The 20,203-nt window shown below is 36.2% G+C and overlaps 1 protein-coding gene across 1 annotated transcript in view; it reads left to right on the top strand.

Annotated features, from left to right (window-relative positions):
- Nucleotides 1-20,203, top strand: part of BBX (BBX high mobility group box domain containing) — a 259,101-nt gene that overhangs the window by 220,014 nt on the left and 18,884 nt on the right. The window contains exons 13-15 of the mRNA XM_054577334.1: nt 671-1,679; nt 2,629-2,767; nt 5,786-5,934. Coding sequence (XP_054433309.1) covers nt 671-1,679; nt 2,629-2,767; nt 5,786-5,934 — 1,297 coding nt within the window. The remainder of the gene's footprint in view (nt 1-670; nt 1,680-2,628; nt 2,768-5,785; nt 5,935-20,203) is intronic.

The raw sequence follows: 20,203 nt of genomic DNA, 5'->3' as shown, positions 1-20,203 counted from the left end.
CTTAGTTTTCAGAGCTTTGTGATCTTCAGGTTATCAGCATTTGTGGACCCTATAAAGTTTTGTTCATTTACTAAAACCTTCTGTAGTTGTTTAATGAATTATCCTGTTTCTAATTCCAAGTAGACAGGTAAAAATTGTTGCTATTTTTCTCATTTCCCCAAGAAGGAAGAAAGGGCAAACATCAGAACAGCGTTTGGGGTTGATTTGCTAAGTACTGCCATAAGTACATCATCTCTGTTAGACCTCACAGAATCTTCTGAGATGAATTATTTTTATTTTACAAAGGCAACAGAGAAGTAAGGAGTGAAATGACTCACTCTAGTTATAAAGTTAGCAAGAAGCAAAACTAAGACTCAGACTCTGGTCTTTCAGCTCTGCATCCATCTTCCTTTTTACCAAATCTTGTTTTCATAGGAAAAGCTTCCAATGAAGCTGGAAAATAAGAATTCATGTATATGCTTGTCTAGAGTATAATAAATATATTATAATGTCTAAAACCTTTTATTATCAATAATTTGAATCATTTAGTATGGCAGAAGTGACTGATTATTGTAAAGTTTGAAGTTTGATTATTTTTAAAACGGATAATAATTTAAAAGTTTAAGTTAAATTCAAGTATAGAATAAAAAGAATTTGTTTTTGTTCTCCCATTTTTGTTTTAACTATTTAGATGTGTCTGGCATCAGAGGGGGTGAAAATGGAAGAATCCAAGCTAATAAAAGCAAAAGAATCAGATGGCGGAAGGATTAAAGAATTGGAGAAGGGAAAGGAAGAAAGAGAAATAAAAATGGAGAAAACAGATGAAGCCAGGTTACAGAAGGAAGCCGAATTTGAAAAATCATTTAAGGAAAATGTAAAAGATTCCAAGGAATTAAGAAATTTTGAGGAGCTGCGAATGGATAATATAATGGCTATAAAAATGGAAGATCCCAAAGAAACTAAAAAGGAAGAATTAGATGAAGATCAAAAATGTGGTCACTTCTCTGATTTTTCTTACTCTGCCAGTAGCAAGATAATAATAAGCGATGTTCCCAGCAGAAAGGATCACATGTGCCATCCTCATGGAATTATGATCATTGAGGATCCCATGGCATTAAACAAACCAGAAAAGCTAAAGAAGAAAAAGAAGAAAAGCAAAGTGGATCGACATGGAAATGATAAATCCACACCCAAGAAGACTTGCAAAAAGAGGCAGTCCTCAGAGTCTGATATTGAGAGTGTCATATACACCATTGAAGCTGTCGCCAAGGGAGACTGGGGCATTGAGAAACTTGGGGAAACCCCTCGCAAGAAGGCCCGCACATCCTCGAGTGGCAAGGGAAACATTTTGGATGCCAAACCACCAAAGAAAAAAGTGAAATCAAGAGAGAAGAAAATGTCAAAGGAGAAATCCTCAGATACCACCAAAGAGTCAAGATCTCCAGATCTCATTAGTATCTCTGCCAGCAAGAACATTTCTGGTGAGGTGCCAGAGGGTATAAAAGGAGAACCATTGACCCCCACGGAGGATGCATTACCATCCAGCTTATCAGGACAGGCCAAGGCTGAGGACAGTGAGTGTCACAGAAAGATAGAGACTTGTGGCTCCCGGAAATCTGAGAGGTCTTGCAAAGGTGCTCTTTATAAAACCCTGGTGTCTGAGGGCATGCTCACCTCTCTGAGAGCTAATGTTGACAGAGGTAAGTGACTTCTGCAAATCAGAAAAGATTATTGAAACCTAACAGAACTTCTCCTTTAGACCTATTGAAAAGAACCAACGTAAAGAACAATATGGTATCAAAATGATATTTTACATTTGTAGTTCTTTATGGTTTATAGATCACATACATTTGTCATTCTACTTACGTGTTGTCTAGCACTATTGAGCAGATTGTCTTCAGAATATGTGTTTAAAGTAATTCAAACCTCTTTTTTTTTTTTTTCCCTACTGGTACGGTGGTACATGCTGGGTTTTTGTTTTGAAAGATCAGCATTGCATGTCTGGAGCTCTTAGTCTATTTTCTAAAACTTTTGGAAAGAATTTTCTGAATCAAGCAGTTATGTTTGGCAGAATCTTGATGTGTAGGATCCAGAAGCACATGACTTTACCTAGCCCCCTCCATTAGGTAATCAAAACTATAATGAAAGTGAAAGCTCTTCAAAACATAACAGTATCCAGAATCTAATTAATATGTATACCTTTACGCCATAGAATGGTTTATATAAAGTCATCTATTTTAAAATACAGCATCTGGCCAGGGTATTACCTGGAAGATCCCCAGGAGTTCATAGTCCCCCAGGGATGTCATTCCAGGAAATCTTGGAGAATTAATAGTGCCAACCAGTAGAGGACTCCCACACCTAAAGCTGATTCTGTAATGGAAAAATCAGCGGTATTTGGACTGTCTCCAGAGTCACGCACTACCTGTTGAATTATGACCAGACAGCTTATATCAGAGGCTGTAACTCTTGTGTGTGTTCTGTTACAAAGAGTAGTCCATCATGAATCACTTGCAGTCTGACCAGTTACAAGCAGCATCATGCCCATGATGTGCAAGGAGTCAGGAGGTTGCTTGTGAAACAACTCAAGATGATTTCCCTCCCATCCCAATATATTGAGCACATCCTTTCCTTTCTGAATTTCCTTAGGGAAACGAAGCTCAGGAAAAGGAAACTCCTCTGATCATGAAGGGTGTTGGAATGAAGAAAGCTGGATGTTTAGCCAGAGTGGGACCAGTGGAAGCAAGAAGTTCAAGAAGACAAAGCTGAAGGAAGACTCTCTCCTTGGGTGAGTGCCTGTGAGCACAGTCAGCTGCACTGCACAGACCCCAAGTGCGGTCGGGTTCTCAGGACACGCGTACATCTCTAACTGCTTACTCTTTGAGTATTTGTTCAGCACTTACTATAGTCATAACAAACACGGGAGGGGATGCGAATTAAGTGTATCCCATGATTCCTGCTGTTAACACGATTGTGAGAGTGACAATGTCATTCACAATTTAAGTATCAGACTTAGGCCTGAGTTTGAAATGAGGTCCACTGTGTATTGGTGGTGTGATATTGTAAATCCTTAATATTGCCGGGACACATTTTCCCATCTGAAGTTTGCAGTGGATATTATATGTTTATATTTTATATCCTGTATGTACCTTATTTAGTATTTCTAAAGGCGTGTACATATGTTTATAAAATAACAACAGCTGAAAATGTAAGGTTAAAAAAATTACGTTTTTATCTCTAATCTTGTTTTGTTTAAACCATGTTCTTGTGCTCTAAGATAAAAATAATAGATATTCAATAATTAATTTTATGTTGAAATACACTGTCAAGCAATAGCATACATCAAGATAAAATAATTAAGGATTATTTCATTTTATATTATGGTAAAGACTGATAGATACCAATCTTAATATAAAGCATTTTGCAAATTATGAGATCTGATATTTTACATTCATGAGGAAAGCATCTGAATATTCAGTTGTACTGTTTTGAAAATCCTTTGAGATTTCTCTTAGCTCAATTTGAAAAGAATACATTGAAAAGATGTGCATTTTTGTATTTTTCATATTTTTTCCTAAATACGTTCAAAAGTATGCAAATTTTATGCATTGGGAATATTGTATTTGGTTTATTCATAAATATTTGCATTTCTGTTTGTGGAATAATATAGTTTGTCCTTGGGTGTTATAGTGCTTCCAAGTCTGGTTAATTCTAAGGCTCTAGGTCATCACAGAGTTCGAGAGTGGAAATTATTTCTCATGACGATCCTCAAGATTATTTATGTTGAAATGATATATTTATAAATTTCACGTATTTTCTTTCTAATATTTCTTAAAGTCCAGAGTCGTTCAAATTAGTCTTTCTTATATTATGTTTCAACAATGACATGAAAACCCTCACATTTTTCATTGTCAAATGATACTTTTCAAATGAAATATTTCCTAAAAAAAGTGACCAGGGACCAATGCTGTGTAACTTCTGGAACTACGGTGCTCTGCTTGTCTCCATGGACAGAGAGAAGCTGCTGTCATTGCAAACACAGTAAAGTCCCAGGGGAATACAGTGGGCAAGAAGGTTCCCCAACAGCACGTTCTCTGGTGGTTTCCCTAAGATACTGCTAAGGCTATGAGAGAGATGTTTTCACAGTCTTCTTTGAAGAACAAGAAAAGTGAAACAATCTTTTGAAAACCTGTCCCTACAAAGAGATCTCTGTGTGGATTGGCTTGTTTGTTTGTTTATAAAAAATATTTTTAAGGAGGTTTTTTACAGGCTTAAATCAACAGTAAAGTTCTGATCTTTCCTCCTCCTTTAAATAATTGCCTGTCAGATTCAGATTATCTGGGTTTGCCTCATTAAGAACACACCACCATAGTGCATGAGCAGTGAGGAATGCACTTCCTGTCATTCATAGCTGAGATTTCTAAATGAGCATTTTAAACCTTTTTATTGCAGAAAATGTGCTACCTCCTTAGTTAGCAGTAGCCAAGAAAAATTTACTCAGTATTGGCAGTTCTGATTTTATAGACTTATCCAAGAAAAACGTAGGTAATTATTCTAGTTGAAAAAAAGAAAAAAAAAGGTACCAAGAAACCTTAGGATTTAGATCTCACATTTTCATATTTTTTCTCTTGGTTATTCAGAGTATCTGAAAAATTCACATCTTACAGGTAGCTTTCTGATTAATTAGTATCAGATAGTATCTGATTTTCCATTAGTATAAACATTTTTTTAGTTGAGCATGAAAAGATGATTTTAGTAAGAAAGAAACAACACCCTCACCCACCGCTCTTTGCAGCTTTGAAAGAACTTGGTGTAGTGGCCTTTTTCTTTTGACAGTCTGATGGTTATCTGACTTATCTCTGCTCCCAACTCTTGCACATTCTTCCAAAACTTGAGACCAGTTTTAGGTGGATATCCTATAAGTAGCCACCTAATACATTAGCTTTTGTAAGTTGCTACTCAAAGCTGCTCTCTTCCCAGTATGCTTTCCATTTTCCATCTACTGAGCACAGCAATTCTCCTGTGGCTTCTCCCATCTGTTTGGGCTGCATCTTAGTACGTTTCACTGTCAGTGAAAGCCAGCAGCCAGCCTAGGACCCAGCAGGCATGCCTACCATTGCTGTGGGGGGCCTTGGAGACCATCAAAAGCAGCCCAAGGATTTCCCAACTTTGCTGGTGACATTTCTGAAGTCATTTGTGGTTGGTGTTAAAGCGGTGTTGCCTTTCTGCTAGTGTGTTCATTGAAAATTGGCTTTACCTTTTCCCACTGAGTATTTTATCCTCATCCTGGTCAGCTCTCCAGAATGATTGTCTAATAATTGAAAATATTTGCTTGTGTTTTCTTTGTGTGTATATGTTTAAAAAATAAGTATTTTTTAAGAAAACCAACCTTACAAAGTTGCCAATATGCCATATTACCAATAAGCTTGGCAATATGGGTGCATACACATGAATGAGACACTTATCTGGGTGGAATATGCTTTGTATTGAACTTAATGAAAATCCTTATGCCAATGGAGAGAATGGTAAATTCTCCACTTCAAAAATACCCAATATTTTAAATAATGTTTCAGCTTTTCTAAGGTAATAAGCTAACCTCTCATGTGAGTTTACTAAGAAATCTGTGTTGGTAAATCTCAAGCTTTTCTGAAAAGATACTTTTTTATCCTTGCATGGAATTTATTAACAATGACCTAATTCTCAGGGACCCTGTTATCAAAAGAAATATCATAACATATACTTTATAGTGTTTTGTTTAGATATTTATATCATGTGTTGATTGATTACATCCCTTCTCTTTTATTAGCTCAGCAAAGCTGGATGAAGAATTTGAAAAAAAATTCAACAGCCTCCCTCAATATAGTCCTGTTACATTTGACCGGAAATGTGTACCTGTTCCAAGAAAAAAGAAGAAGACTGGAAACATGTCCTCAGAACCGACTAAAACCAGCAAAGGTTAGTACATGTGCTCTATCTTCCTTCAGTGTGGTCAAAATCCCAGCTGAACCCTCTTCTAAGCTGCTGCAGCTCCCTTTAGATGTCATTGGATTTCAATTGAGGCAGTAGTGAGTTGCAATTTCTGGTTGTTTCCAAGGTTATCTTGGTTCCTGACTTCTTTCTCCCTTCTTCCTTCCTAATTCTCCTCAGGCTCGGTCCTTTGGCATCTCAACCTATGCATTTACCCTTAAAGGTGTAGACTTCTGAAAGTGTTACACATGGCTTTGACTTTCTGCTCTCCAGGAATCTGATTTGGAATTGTAGTTTTCTAGAGCAAAAAAAATGCTGGCAGAGTCTCGTTCTTCCATTCACTGTATCTGCAGCAGGTTGGACTGTGGGACTGTGAAATCGTTCCATTTGCCTAATAAGCAGACATAATTCCTTGCCGGCAGTATGAACCTAATGAAAATAAAGTCCCCTGTAACACTCTGGCAATATTTTTTTATTGGTTTTATTAAATTTAAAAAAATGCTTTGTTCAGCATATTCATTTTTAAGAATATCAGATTCTCCCCTGTGTATATTGGGGAAGCTTTTAGGATTACCACAACTTCGGTGGATGTCAGCATTCATCAAAGGCAACATTGTAGTTCAAAGCAGGGCTTTAAAGAATAAGGGGCAATTTCAGTGCTCTCAATGCCTAGGATCCCTGTTATGTTTGGGCAGGGGCTGAGTTTCTAAACATCTAACCAGCTAAGGACATTCAAGCACAACGAAGGATTGTCCTTCCCAAAATGACAATGTTGCTCATCTTGAGAAACATGTCTTCTAATTTTACTTCAGGTCTAAAGATCAGTGGGGAAAATGTGTCTCTAGTTTTCCACACAGATGTGAAAGACTTTGTTCAGTTAGCTTCTGCAAGGACAGTGAATAGAGAGAAGAAGAACTGGTGTCGCTGAGCTTTTGTTGCTTTCAGGATCAAATTCTGAGCAGGATTGGATAGAAGAGTTCTTGTAATTAGCCTGCAGAAGTAGCAACCTGTTTGCCTGCTTTGTGTCAAATTGGATTATGTATTTCAGATGAATGGATGGTTAAGATATGGTATAGCTTAATGTAAATCTTACTAAATTCTTATAATCATGAATAATGATTAAAGATAAATTAATGAGGAGATACAACTTCATGCATTTTGAGAGAGTATCTAAAATGTATGTCTAGAGAAAATGATCTGAAGAAACCTGAGCCTTTATCCCTGGGTATCTAAAACCCCTTTGTGCATGGGTATTAATATAACTGAGGAGGAGATCTTGTTTGGAGATCTGTATCTTAGGATGGCTCTGAAAGGCTGAAGAAAATCCCCCTTCGTGATTAAAGGCAGAGGGCAACGTAAAAGTGATTTTATCTCATTTTTCCTCTGTGGTTAATAAAAACAAGCCTAGCGAATAAAGAACTAAGAAATGTTGCATCACCAAGTTTGCTCACCTGGGAAAATAAAATAGGATTGTATTACAATCTTCCAAGCTAGTAGGAAAGAAATCTTGTAGCTTTGTTGACAGGTAGGTAGCTGAGCACTGTTATGGATTGATTAACAAATGCAATGACAGTCTTTGTGCCCTAAAGATATTTAGGAACAGGCACAGTAATCCATAAATCCAGAGATGCCAGGTATCTTAAACTCCCATAATTCTTAGATGTAAAGTTGCTGATAAATAAATACCTGACCAGCCAATAAAATTGCAATTGATTGGTATGCAGGATGTATTCTCTTCCTCCACCTCTTGTAGTTGGAGACATTCATTTTAGAGCTCTGAAGATGGCAAATTATCTATCAAAAAATGTAACAATAGATTTATTTTTGTAAAGCTATAAAACTCCCTGAAGTTAGGACCTATTTTCACGAGACCTTCTCTTAGTTGTATGTTTTTTCTCTTCCAACTGAGATTAACAGGATTTCTTTTAATTTGAAATAGCTTTTTGGAGGTTTGGGTTAAACTTCACACAACACATCTTACTCTTCTGTTGTGCTTCTCAAGCCCCAAAGTCACTGGCCCTTATACAGTATATCAGTAATGATGTAGGTGGGCAGTCTTTCATGACTTTAGATTTTGCTCTGCATTCCAACTCATGGAGCAAAATGCAAATATCCTAAAGCAGAAATTAAAGAATATATTCTCTATTTAGCAAACTAAAGAAATGGCATTTGTGACTGATTTTAGTTTGGCATTAGCAGCACCAGTGTACCTTCTACAAGATATTAATGAAATCATCATATAGCTCTGCTGTAATTGCCTAACATTTAGAGGATAGAGGAGATTGTCTTCTTAGACTGTAGAGCCTTTGCACCTTTGAATGAGGAATCCTTCAAAGCAAAAACTTGGGTATATCATTAGTAGAAGAGCATGTATCCATAGGAAACCTCATTCTTCCTTCAACAATTCACTATTTGTCTGTATTTTTTTTTCTCCTACATTTGTTATCACTCAATATTTCCTATATTTTTCTTTTTGCCTTATGCTAGGTACTTTTTAGCTACTCCAGGTTATAGAAAATGTATAGAATTTTTCTGAAATGTAATTTCTAGAGGAAATGGTATGGATGCATGTATACAGTTATACATTTCAGAATTATAGTGCCTGCCTGGGTTTACACTTCTGTTTTCCCAGCGGTCTCCTTATTTATATCTGTATTTCCAAGTAGTCTCTTCCCCTTTCTCACTGCCCCCTTCACTCTCTGTGCCCGGTCCCATATGTCTATATAATAAGTCTTGTCAGAAACTCTAAAACAAAAAAAGATAAAAATAACTAAATGCCACATTCTCCATCAGGGCTCAGGCTACATTATGGTAAGCAGAACACAGTGAATTAGAATTTCCCTTTGCTTCTAAGAAATTATAATCCATCTACCTCAGTGCAGTTCAGCTGAAGCAGCCCATGCATATGTGTTTTCTGGTTTATCTCTCACAGTTACTTGTATATATTCAAATGAAGGCCTTAAATTATAAGTCTAAATTTAATTGTAACTTCCTAAGAGATTTGTTTTGACACGTTATTTTAAGTATACTCTTAATGTATGAAGCACTTTTTACAAAAGTGTCAGAAGTCAAGAGTGCTCTGCAAAATAAATAATTTTCAAATGACATAGGGTCATGGAGAAAAAGTTAATTGAGTTCAATTTAGATTGTTCAAATTGTCCCCCAGCTTGACCTTTGACTACACTTTTCCTCTTTTATCTCTGTCTCCTCACATTGTTTCTTAGCCCATCAGGCATACCATTGGTCTTATGTTTTTCCAAACTACATTTATATGTTAAAATTGAAATTGCAAACATTTAGGCATTTGAGATTTTAATGAGAGAAGCAGATGTACAAAATTAAGGGTTGAGTACAGAATCCCCTGTTTGGGTTTGAGCCAGCCTGAGTTTGCTTTCAGTGTTAAAGAACAAAGATCTGTCTTAGCCAGGCCAGCCTTCCCTCTCAGGGAGTTATGGTTTCCAGGGTGGGTAGAACTCTGTGTTTTGTCCTATAACTGTTTGCTTGTAAGTCTTTTGCCACCAGACATTTTTGGGAACATGGTGACAGTGCATTTGCAGGTATCGAAGAAATACTTGATAACAATCCTGAGGTCCTTAACAAGGCACACTTGTCCAGTGCACTGAAGTGGTTCAGTCCCCTCCAGTTCTAATTTGCTTGTGGCTGGTTTACTCAAACTCATTCAGGTCAGTAGATCCACATGACCAGCAGTTGGGGATACTGTGCTATAAATTATTGGAAACTTTTTGTTTCATTGGTTATTCATTACTTAGTGTGTTCATTACAAAAAATGACAACATAGTTTTAGAATTAACCCGCTGCTCTTCTTATAGCTTGAAACCGTGAAACTGTAGAACCTGGACATAAGTCACCACCACTTGAGTTAGGCCTAGCATTTGTTCCCTATGACAGGATTGTAAAGAGAAAGGGTCACTTACTTCACCTTAGCATTGTTGACCTGGAAAAATTATGCCAGGCTAATACTTAACTGGCTCCTGTGTCACTATAGGTTCTCATCCCAAAAATGTCTTTTTTTTTTTTTTTTTCCCCAGCAAATGATGAACAACATTAATGTTTGGAAATGTTGTTATTGTTAATGTCTCTGTGGCACCTTGTCCTGTCAGATTGTTTGTCTCTGCTATTTTCTTGCCAGCAATGAAAGTGGTGTGCTTTCAAATACATGTCATCCTGCCCCAAGACTTAAGTAGAGCCCTCAACTAGTTTACATGTCAGCAACAAGTGATTTTGTCATAAGGAAGAGGAAGCTGATGCAAACACTCTCTCAAGAAAATTGGCTAGAAAGAGAAGGGACAGTAAACTTGAGCAGGGTTACTTTGTTGAAAGAAAGTTGCCGATTCTTCACTTTCTAAATCCTTTTAGATCTCTTTTCTTTTCACTTTGTACCTTCTTTTCCCTGCGTGTAGTCTCGACATTAATAATTAAGGGCACAAATAGTAGTAAGTTTCTGTTTATCTGCTATTTATTACAGATTTTTACTTTATTTTCTTCAGCAAAATATCAAACATACGTACCCTACTGGTGGGCAGAAATCAAGTTGCTCATCTCTTAACTCTAACATTGCTGCTTTTCAATTACTCATTCAAATTTGTCATTTTCTTTTTTATCTAAAGTTGTTCTTTATGTAATTTGTTTTGTAGCTACATTTTGGGATGGCTAGGAGCAAGGAAGTTTAAAAATAGAAGCTTACAGTAGTTCCTCTGTATACCAAACCACTTTGGTGGTTCTTTTTTCATGTTAAAATTGACAAGCTCCATCTTTAGTTTTATCCTTAAGTTGTACTTCTTAGATTTCTCTGAATATGGTTGGATCTGAAAATATGTATTATTTTCTTCTTTCATAACCCATTCCCTGTGTCACGTCAGTTTGCTTCTGTGAATTACTTTATATCCCCATTGTTCTCATACAAATACATAGTGATAAGTATAGAAATCATTCTTCCTGTGAGCCAATTCCTTATTATTATTAAATTATTTTTCTACAGATAAATTACTAGGATCTTTACGGTCCTGAGAAATCTCAGAATGATTTTTCTTCTTTTTTCCTACTTCTGTTTTTTGTGACTGCCCACATATCTATCATTTAGGTCCTGAAGTTTCCTCAGTTGTATAAAGTATGTATGAGGCAGTGATTGCTAATGGATTATAGAGAATATCTGTAATATTAGTGCAGTATGTACACATAATATATTTTCTTTGTATTCATTAAATTTATTTTCTTATTTTTTTGTTGCTCACTTTTTCTGAGGGAATAAAAGCCAATAAGAGGAATTTTTGTTTCTATTTTAAACCGCCACCAGCCAGTTCAGAAGTATTTGCTGTTGGTGATTTAGAAGGATGACTTGGTGTAGCCATCAAAAACTCTTGCACAACTTTATTATCAATACTAGCAACAACTGTCATTTCTTGAACTCTTTGTACCAAGCACTAGTTTAAGAGCTTTATTTGTTGATGCAACAAATGTTACTGAGAATGAGTCATGTGATAAGACCATTCTAGGCATATATCTGTAGAATAATATATTTGTGATTGAAAACAAAGAACCTTTATGCCATTATGGTGTGGGTACCAGATGATAAACAAGCCTAAGCAATAAGCAAAGTATATAATGTATTAGAAGGTAAGAAGTGCTGTGAAAAAAAGAATAGGTTTGATAGAACAACTAAGCAAAAGATCAACAAGGAAGGAAAAGAACTCTGTATACAATCTCTATCTATGTATAGAACACTCCATCAAACAAGAGCAGAATATACATTTTCAAGTGCACAGGGAGCTCTCTCTAGACTGCAACATATACTAGGCCATAAAACAAATTTAAAAGGATTGAAATTATTCAAATCACACCTTCTGACCATAGTGGAATGGAATTAAAATTCAACAGCAGAAATCAAATTTGGAAACTCACAAATATGTGGAAATTAACACACTCTAAATAACCAGTAAGTCAAAGAAGAAATTAATAAATCAATAGGGAAATCAGAAAATAGTTTGAAATGAATAAAAATTAAAACAACACACCAAAATTTATGGGATACAGCTAAAGTAATGCTTTGAGAGACATTTATAGCTATAAATGCATACATTAAGAAGATTTCAAATCAATAACCTAACCTTCTACCTTGAGATGCTATGCAAAAAAGAGAAAACTAAAGCTGAAGGAAGTAGATGAAAGGAAATAGTAAAGATTAGAGAGGAAATTAATTAAATAAATAGAAACAATAGGAAAAAAATTAATGAAACCAAAAGCTGCTTCTTTAAAAACAACAAATTTGAGAAACTTTTAGTTTGACCAACCAAAAAAACAAAAACAAAAAAGAGAGAGAGGGCTTAACTGAAAGGAATACTGTAAAGAATGATATGCCAATAAAATAGATAATTTACAAGAAGCAGACAATTCCTAGGAAAACACGAACTACTGAAACTGACTTAAGAAAAATATAGACAAGCTGAATAAACCTATAACTGGTAAAGAGATTTAATTTAGTAATCAAAAAGGTACTCAGGATTGCGGGGAAGCCCAAGCCAGGATGCATTTACCACTGCATTCTACTAAACATTTAAAAAGAATCATTACCAATTTTTCACAAACTTATCCAAAAATTGGAAAAGTAGGGAAGACTTCCAAACTCAATTTGCGATGCCAGTATTACCCTAATGTCAAAAGTAGACATCACAAGAAAGAACTGCATGCAGACCAATATTTCTTACAAATATGGACACAAAAATATTTAATAAAAAACTAGCAAACCAAATCCATCCACATATAAGAAAAATTATACACCATAGCTAACTGGGATCTTACCTGAGGAATGCAGGTAATATCCAGAATTCAATTCCAAACATTGGTTTAACATCCAGAATTCAATTAATATACCATATTCATAGAACAACCATACCAAAAAAAAGGCACATGATTATCTCAGTAGATGTAGGAAAAATATGACAAACTAATACCTTTTCATGAAAGCACTAAACAAACTCAGAGTAGACTGGAACTTTCTCAGCCTGATAAAGGACATCTACAAAAAACCCCACAACTGACAAACATCATACTTAATGGTGAAAGATTGGATGATTTTCCCTAAGATAGGAAACAAGATAGGGCCGTTCACTCTCACTACTATTAATTTTAGTAGAGGCTCTAGCCAGGCCAGTTAGGCAAGAAAAAGAAATGAAAGGCATCTAGATTATGGAAAGGAAGTAAAACTATCTCTATTTTCAGATGATGTATCTTTCACAAAGAAAACTTAAGGGATCCACTAGAAAAACTGTTATAGCTAATAAATGAATTCATCAGGGTTACAAGATCAAGATTATTATACAAAAGCCAGTGGTATTTTTATACACTTTCAATGAACAATCCAAAATGAACTTAGGAAAACAATTCCATTTACCATAGTATCAAAAAGAATAAAGGCTCATCGAAGATGGCAGAGTAAGTGGAAGCTATACTAACCTCCTCCCAGGACCAATCTGGAATTACAACTAAATTGTAGAGAAATTATCCAGAATAACCAACTGAACAATAGCTGGACAGAAGCCTTATAACCATGGACAGACAAAAGAAACTATTTCATCACAACGTGACTGGCAGGGAGTGCAGAGGTGGTGCAAGAAGGCTGGCTGAGCTCCCACAGGTGGCAACTGAAGTGTCGGAGGGATATTTCAGTGGCTGGCAGGTTCCCCTTGAGGAATGCAGGGTCTAAAACTCCAAGCTGGGATCCCCAGCCTAAAGCACCAAGCTGGAAAGGGAACCCCAGAAAAAAACATCCACCTGTGAAAAGCAGCAGGGTTTCTGTCTACCAGGCAGAGACTGCTTGAGATATAGCAAGCTTCTTAAAGGGCCAAAGCACAAAATATTGTTTGTAGCCACTTACCCTGGGTGCTGGCAAATGGAGGACAGAGGGAACTAGATATGTTTGAGAGTCTGGTGTTGGTGGGTCTGGGGAGAAAACTGAAGGAACAGCCACCAGGATCCCTGTGCTGAGTCATTCCTCAAACTAAAGGAACCATCTCTTTCAGGTAGAGCACTCCTCTCTCAATGGCATCAGCCTGATAGGAAGCAATACCACTGCCCACAGGAGGCAGGAATTACTCTGCCCCACCCTGTGGTGCTTAAGCCAGGTTGCTGGTTAGTTCAATTAGATTAACAGCTGATCAGTTGGGTGGCTGATTAGTTTAACAGCTAAGGCAGAAAATGCAAAGCAGCCAAAATGGGAAGGCAAAGAAACAAACCCTAAATGAAAGGACAAGTGAATTTTCCAGCAGAATTAGATGAAATGGAGGCAAGCAATTTACCAGATAGAAGGTTTAGAGTAATGATTATAAGGATACTCAACAGCATGAAAAAAGACATAGAAACCATTAAAAAAAGGATCAGTCAGAAAAAACGAATGCAATATCTGAGATAATACACTGGAAGGAATAAACAGTAGGTTAGATGAAGCAGAGGATCAAATCACGGTTTTGGAAGACAAGGTAGGAAAAAAGACTGAGGCAGAGCAGCAAAAGGAAAATAGAATTTAAAAAAATGAGAGCTTAAGAAACATTTTGGACAACATTAAGTGTAACAACATTCTCATCGTGCTAATAACAGAAGGAGAAGAGAGTGAGGAAGGAACTGAGAACCTATTTGAAGAATTAATGACCAAAAACTTCCCTAATCTGATGAAGGAAAAAGTCACACAAGCCCAGGAAGCTCAGAGAGTCCCAAACAAGTTGGACCCAAAGAGGCCTATACCACACTCATCATAATTAAAATGACAAGGCTTAAAGACAAGGAGAGAATCCTAAAAGCTGCAAGAGAAAAGCAGGTAGTTACCTACAAAGGAGCACCAATTAGACTGGCATCTGATTACTCAACAGAAGCACTTCAAGCCAGAAGAGAGTGGCATGAAATACCAAGGTGATGAAAGGCAAGGATCTACAATCAAGGCTACTTTACCCAGGGAGGCTATTATTTAGAATTGAAGGAAAAATAAGGAACTTCCCAGACAAGAAAAAGCTAAAGGAGGTTGTTTTCACCAAACCAGTACTGCAACAAATGTCAAAGGGCTTGCTGTAAGAAGAAAAAGGGGGTGGGGAGACAGAAGAAAACAGTCTAACAATAAAATGGCACTAAATGTGTATCTATCAATAATCACCTTAAATGTAAATGGCTTAAATGCTCCAACCAAAAGACAGGACAGGTGATGGATAAGAAAACAAGACCCATATATATGTTGCCTCCAAGAGACCCATCTCAGATCGAATGATACACAGACTAAAAATAAAGAGATGGAAAAAGATATTTCATGCAAATGGAAAGGGGGGAAAAAAGCTGGTGTAGCAGTACTTATATCCAACAAAATAGACTTAAAAACCAAGACTACAGTGAGAGACAAAGGACACTATATAATCATAAAGGGAACAATCCAACAAGAGGATACAAACCTAGTAAATCCTTATGCACCCAACATAGGAGCACCTCAATATGTAAAGCAAATCTTGATGGACATAAAGGGAGAGATTGACTGAAATAAAGTCATAGTTGGGGATTTTTAATACTTCATTGACTTTAGTGGATGGATTTTCCAGGCAGAAAATCAACAAGGCGACAGCAGCCTTGAAGAACACACTAGATCAAATGGATTTAACTAATATCTTCAGAACATTTCACCCCAAAGCTGCAGAATGTATACACTTTTCAAGTGCACATGGAATGTTTTCTAGGATACACTGCATGTTAGGACACAAAACAAGTCTCAGTAAATTTAAGAAGACTGAAATCATATCAGACATCTTCTCTGACCACAAAGCTATGAAACTAGAAATCAAGCACAAGAAGAAGTCTGAAACACACACAAAGACATGGAAGCTAAATAGGATGTTATTAAACAATGAATGGATCAACAGTGAGATCAAGGAAGAAATCCAAAGATACCCTTAAACAAATGAAAATGAGGACACAACAATGCAAAAATCTGTGGGACACTGGGAAAGCAATCCTAAGAGGGAAATTCATAGCATTACAGGCCTATCTCAAAAAAACAAGACAAAGCTCAAATAAAGAATGTAACTTCACACTTAAAGGAACTTGAAAAAGAACAACAAGCAAAGCCGAAAGTGAGTAGAAGGAAGGAAATAATAAAGATTAGAGCAGGAATAAACAAATTAGAGTCAAAAATAATGACGCAAAAGATCAATGAATCCAAACACAGGTTCTTTGAAAAGATTGACAAAACTTTAACCAGACTCATCAAAAAAAGAAGAGAAAGGACGCAAATATATAAAATCAGGAATGAAAGAGGAGAAATAACAAATGACATCAAAGAAATAGAAAGGACTGTAAGAAAATATTATGAACAATTATATGCCAACAAACTGGACAACCTGGACGAAATGGATAAATTCCTAGAAACATACAATCTTCCAAAACTAAATCAGGCAGAATCAGAGAATCTAAATACACAGATTTAAACCTAATGAAATTGAAGCAGTAATCAAATAACTACTAACAAACAAAAGCCCTGAACCAGATGGCTTCACAGGTGAATTTTACCAAACATTCTGAGAAGAACTAACACCTCTCCTTCTCAAACTATTCGTAAAATTCAAGAGGAGGGAAGGCTCCCAAACTCATTTTATGAGCCTAGCATTATCCTAATTCCAAAAGCATATAAAGACGCTACTAAAAAAGAAAATTGTAGGCCAGCGTTATTGATGAGCATAGATGCTAAAATCCTCAACAGAATATTAGGAAAAAGAATCCAGCAATGCATCAAAAAGATCAGACACCATGACCAAGTGGGATTTATTCCGGGAATACAAGGTTGGTACAACATTTACAAATCAATAAATGTGATTTCATCACAGAAACAGAATGAAGGATTAAAAGCACATAATCATATCAACAGATGCAGGAAAAGCTTTTGATAAAATCCAGCATCCATTTATGATAAAAAATCTCAGCAAAATGGGAATAGAGGGAGCATATCTAAACACAGTAAAGGCCATATATGACAAACCCACTGCCAGCACCATACTCCACAGGCTAAAACTATAAGTCTTCCCCTTTAAGACTGAGAACAAGACAAGGATGTCTGCTTTCACCTCTCTTATGCAACATAGTACTGGAAATCCTAGCCAAAACAATCAGACAAGAAAAAGAAATAAAAGGCATCCAAATTGGAAAGGAAGAAGTACTGTCTTTATTTGCAGATGCCATGATACTGTACATAGAGAACCCCAAAGATTCCACCAAGAAACTATTAGAACTGATAAATTAATTCAGCAAAGTAGCAGGATACAAAACTGATATCTAGAAATAAGTTGCATTTTTACATGCCAATAAAGAATTAACGGAAAAGGAAATTAAGAAAACAGTCCCACTCACAATTGCTTCAAAAAAAAATAAAATAAAATGCCTTGGTTAGAATAAATCTAACCAAGGATATAAAAGGCCTGTAGTTTGGGAATTATAAGACACTGAAGAAGGAAATTGAAGAAGATACAAATAAGTAGAAGCACATGCCGTGTTCACTGATAGGAAGAATTAACATCATTAAAATGTCCCAAAGCAATCCATAGATTCAATGCAATTCATATCAAGATACCAGTGGTGTATTTCAGAGAACTAGAACAAATATTTCAAAAATCTATACAGAACCACAAAAGGCCCTGCATAGCAACAGCAATCCTGAAAAAGAACAAAGTTAGAGGAGTCATGGTACCTAATATCAATCTATACTATTAGGTCATAGTTATCAAACAGCAGGGTACTGGCATAGAAACAGACACATAGATCAATGGAACAGAATAGAGAGCCCAGAAATAAACCCACACCTTTATTGTCATGTAATATTCAACAGAGGAAGCAAGCACATATAATGGGCTCAAGATAGTTTATTCAATAAATGGTGTTGGAAAAATTGGGCATATATATGGAGAAAAATGAAACTAGACCACCTTCTTACACCATACACAAGAATAAATTCAAAATGGATCAAAGACTTAAATGTTAGATCCAAAACCCCAAATCTTGGATATTGTTCATAGTTTTTTATCAGATATTTCTCCCTGGGCAAGGAAACAAAAAAAAAAAACAAAAAAAAACAAAGGGGACTTCATCAAACTAAAAGTTGTTGCACAGCAAAGAAAACTATCAACAGAATAAGAAGACAGCCCACAGAATGGGAGAACATATTTGCCAATATATCCAATAAGGGGTTAATATCCATAATTTATAAAGAACTTAATAGAAATGAACACCAAAAAAGACCAAACAATCCAATTTTTTAAAAATGGGCAAAGGACCTGAATAGGCACTTTTCCAAAGAGGACGTACAGATGGCCAATAGACATATGAAAAGATTCTCAATGTTACTAATCATCAGAGAAATGCAAATTAAAACCACAATGAGATATCATCTCACACTTGTCAGAATGGCTATTGTCAGTAAATCAACAAACAACAGATGCTGGTGAGGATGTGGAGAAAGGGGAACCCTTTTGCACTGTTGGTGGGAATGCAGATTGGTGCAGCCACTGTGGAAAGCAGTATGGAGACACCTCAAAAAATTAAAAATGGATCTGCCTTTTGACCCAGCAGTCTCACTTATGGGCATATATCTGAAGAAACCCAAAACACTAATTCGAAAGAACAAAAACACCTGTATGTCCATTGCAGTGTACAGTCGCACAAGACATGGAAGCAGCCCAAGTATCCATCAACAGATGAGTAGGTAAAACAATCATGGGACATTTACACAATGGAATACTATTCAGCTGTTAAAAAGAAGAAAAACTTACCCTTTGCAACTGTATGGATTGATCTGGACAACATTATGCTCAGTGAAACAAGCCAGTCAGAGAAAGACAAATACCATATGATTTCACTTATGTGGTATCTAATGAACAAACCAAACTAGCAAAACAAACAGGCAAAACAGAAATAGACTCATACTTGGAGATCAGATGACAGCTATTGTTGGGGGAGGTGGGTAGGGAGTGGAGGGATCAAGCAAAGAGGAAAAAAAATTCATAGACAGCAGTGTGGTGACTCCTGGAGGGAGGGGGATATAAGGAGGTATAAGGGGGGTAAATGGTAATGGGGAAAAATACAATAAAATTTAAATGAAAAAGATAAATTTTTAGAAACTAAAACAGATTTTCTTTTTAATTGAACTTGCTTGGAAAACTCAATTGTAAGACATGAAAGTTGCAGAAAATTGAATTTCTAAATATGGTATCTTTAGTTGGTCATTAAAATAAGCTGTCAAGACTGTAACTGTTTGGTTTTGTTCTCCTTGATTCAGGAAGAAGTAAAGGAAATTCAGACAAGATGCACTGTACTATAAATAAATAAAATCTTTTTAAAAAAGAATATGCCCTGGCTGGTGTGACTCAGTGGATTGAGTGCCAGCCTGTGAACCAAAGGGTTGCCAGTTCAATTCCCAGTCAGGGCACATGCCTGGGTGGCAGGCCAGATCCCCGGGGTCGGTGGGGAGGGCATGTGAGAGGCAACCACACATTGATGTTTCTCTCTCTCTCTCTCTCTTTCTCCCTCCCTTCCCCTCTCTCTAAAAATAAATAAATAAAATCTTTTAAATATAAATAAATAAAAGAATAAAGTATTCAAATGTGTAACACACTGAAACGTACAAAACATTGTTTAAAGAACGATGATCAAATGGAAATACCTCCTATGTTCGTGGGTCAGAAGACTGAATATTGTTAATATGGGAACACTCTTGTCTACTTCTTTTGTAGATATTGACAAATGATCCTAAATTTAATTTGGAATTGTGAGGTATTCAGAAGAGCCAGGGCACTTCTTAATCAAAACTGGCTATAAAAAGAAAGGAAATAAGACAGTGTAGTAGATAGACAGAGGTCAATAGGATAAAATTGAGGGTCCAAAAATAAATCTATATATCATTGGTCAACAGATTTTTCCACAAGGATGCCAAGACTTATTCAATGGAAAAAGAATAGCTTTTTCAAAAAATGGTGCTGGGAAAACTGGGTACACATATTCCAAAGAATGAAATTGGGCCCTTATAAATTAACTCAAAATGGATCAAAGACTTAAACATAAGAACTAAATCTGTAAATCTCTTCAAAGGAAACATGGGGGTCAGTCTTAGTGACCCTGGCAATGGATTCTTTGATATGATACCCAAAACGTCAAGCAGCAAAAGACAAAATAGATCATTGGATTGTATCAGAACTTAAAACTTATGCTTTAAAGGACACTAATAAGA

Source organism: Pteronotus mesoamericanus, unplaced genomic scaffold (genome assembly GCF_021234165.1).
Source record: "Pteronotus mesoamericanus isolate MK-2021 breed Mesoamerican mustached bat unplaced genomic scaffold, CSHL_Meso_final contig_42, whole genome shotgun sequence".
NCBI classification, from domain to species: Eukaryota; Metazoa; Chordata; class Mammalia; order Chiroptera; family Mormoopidae; genus Pteronotus; species Pteronotus mesoamericanus.
This window is presented reverse-complemented; position numbering and strand designations above follow the sequence as displayed.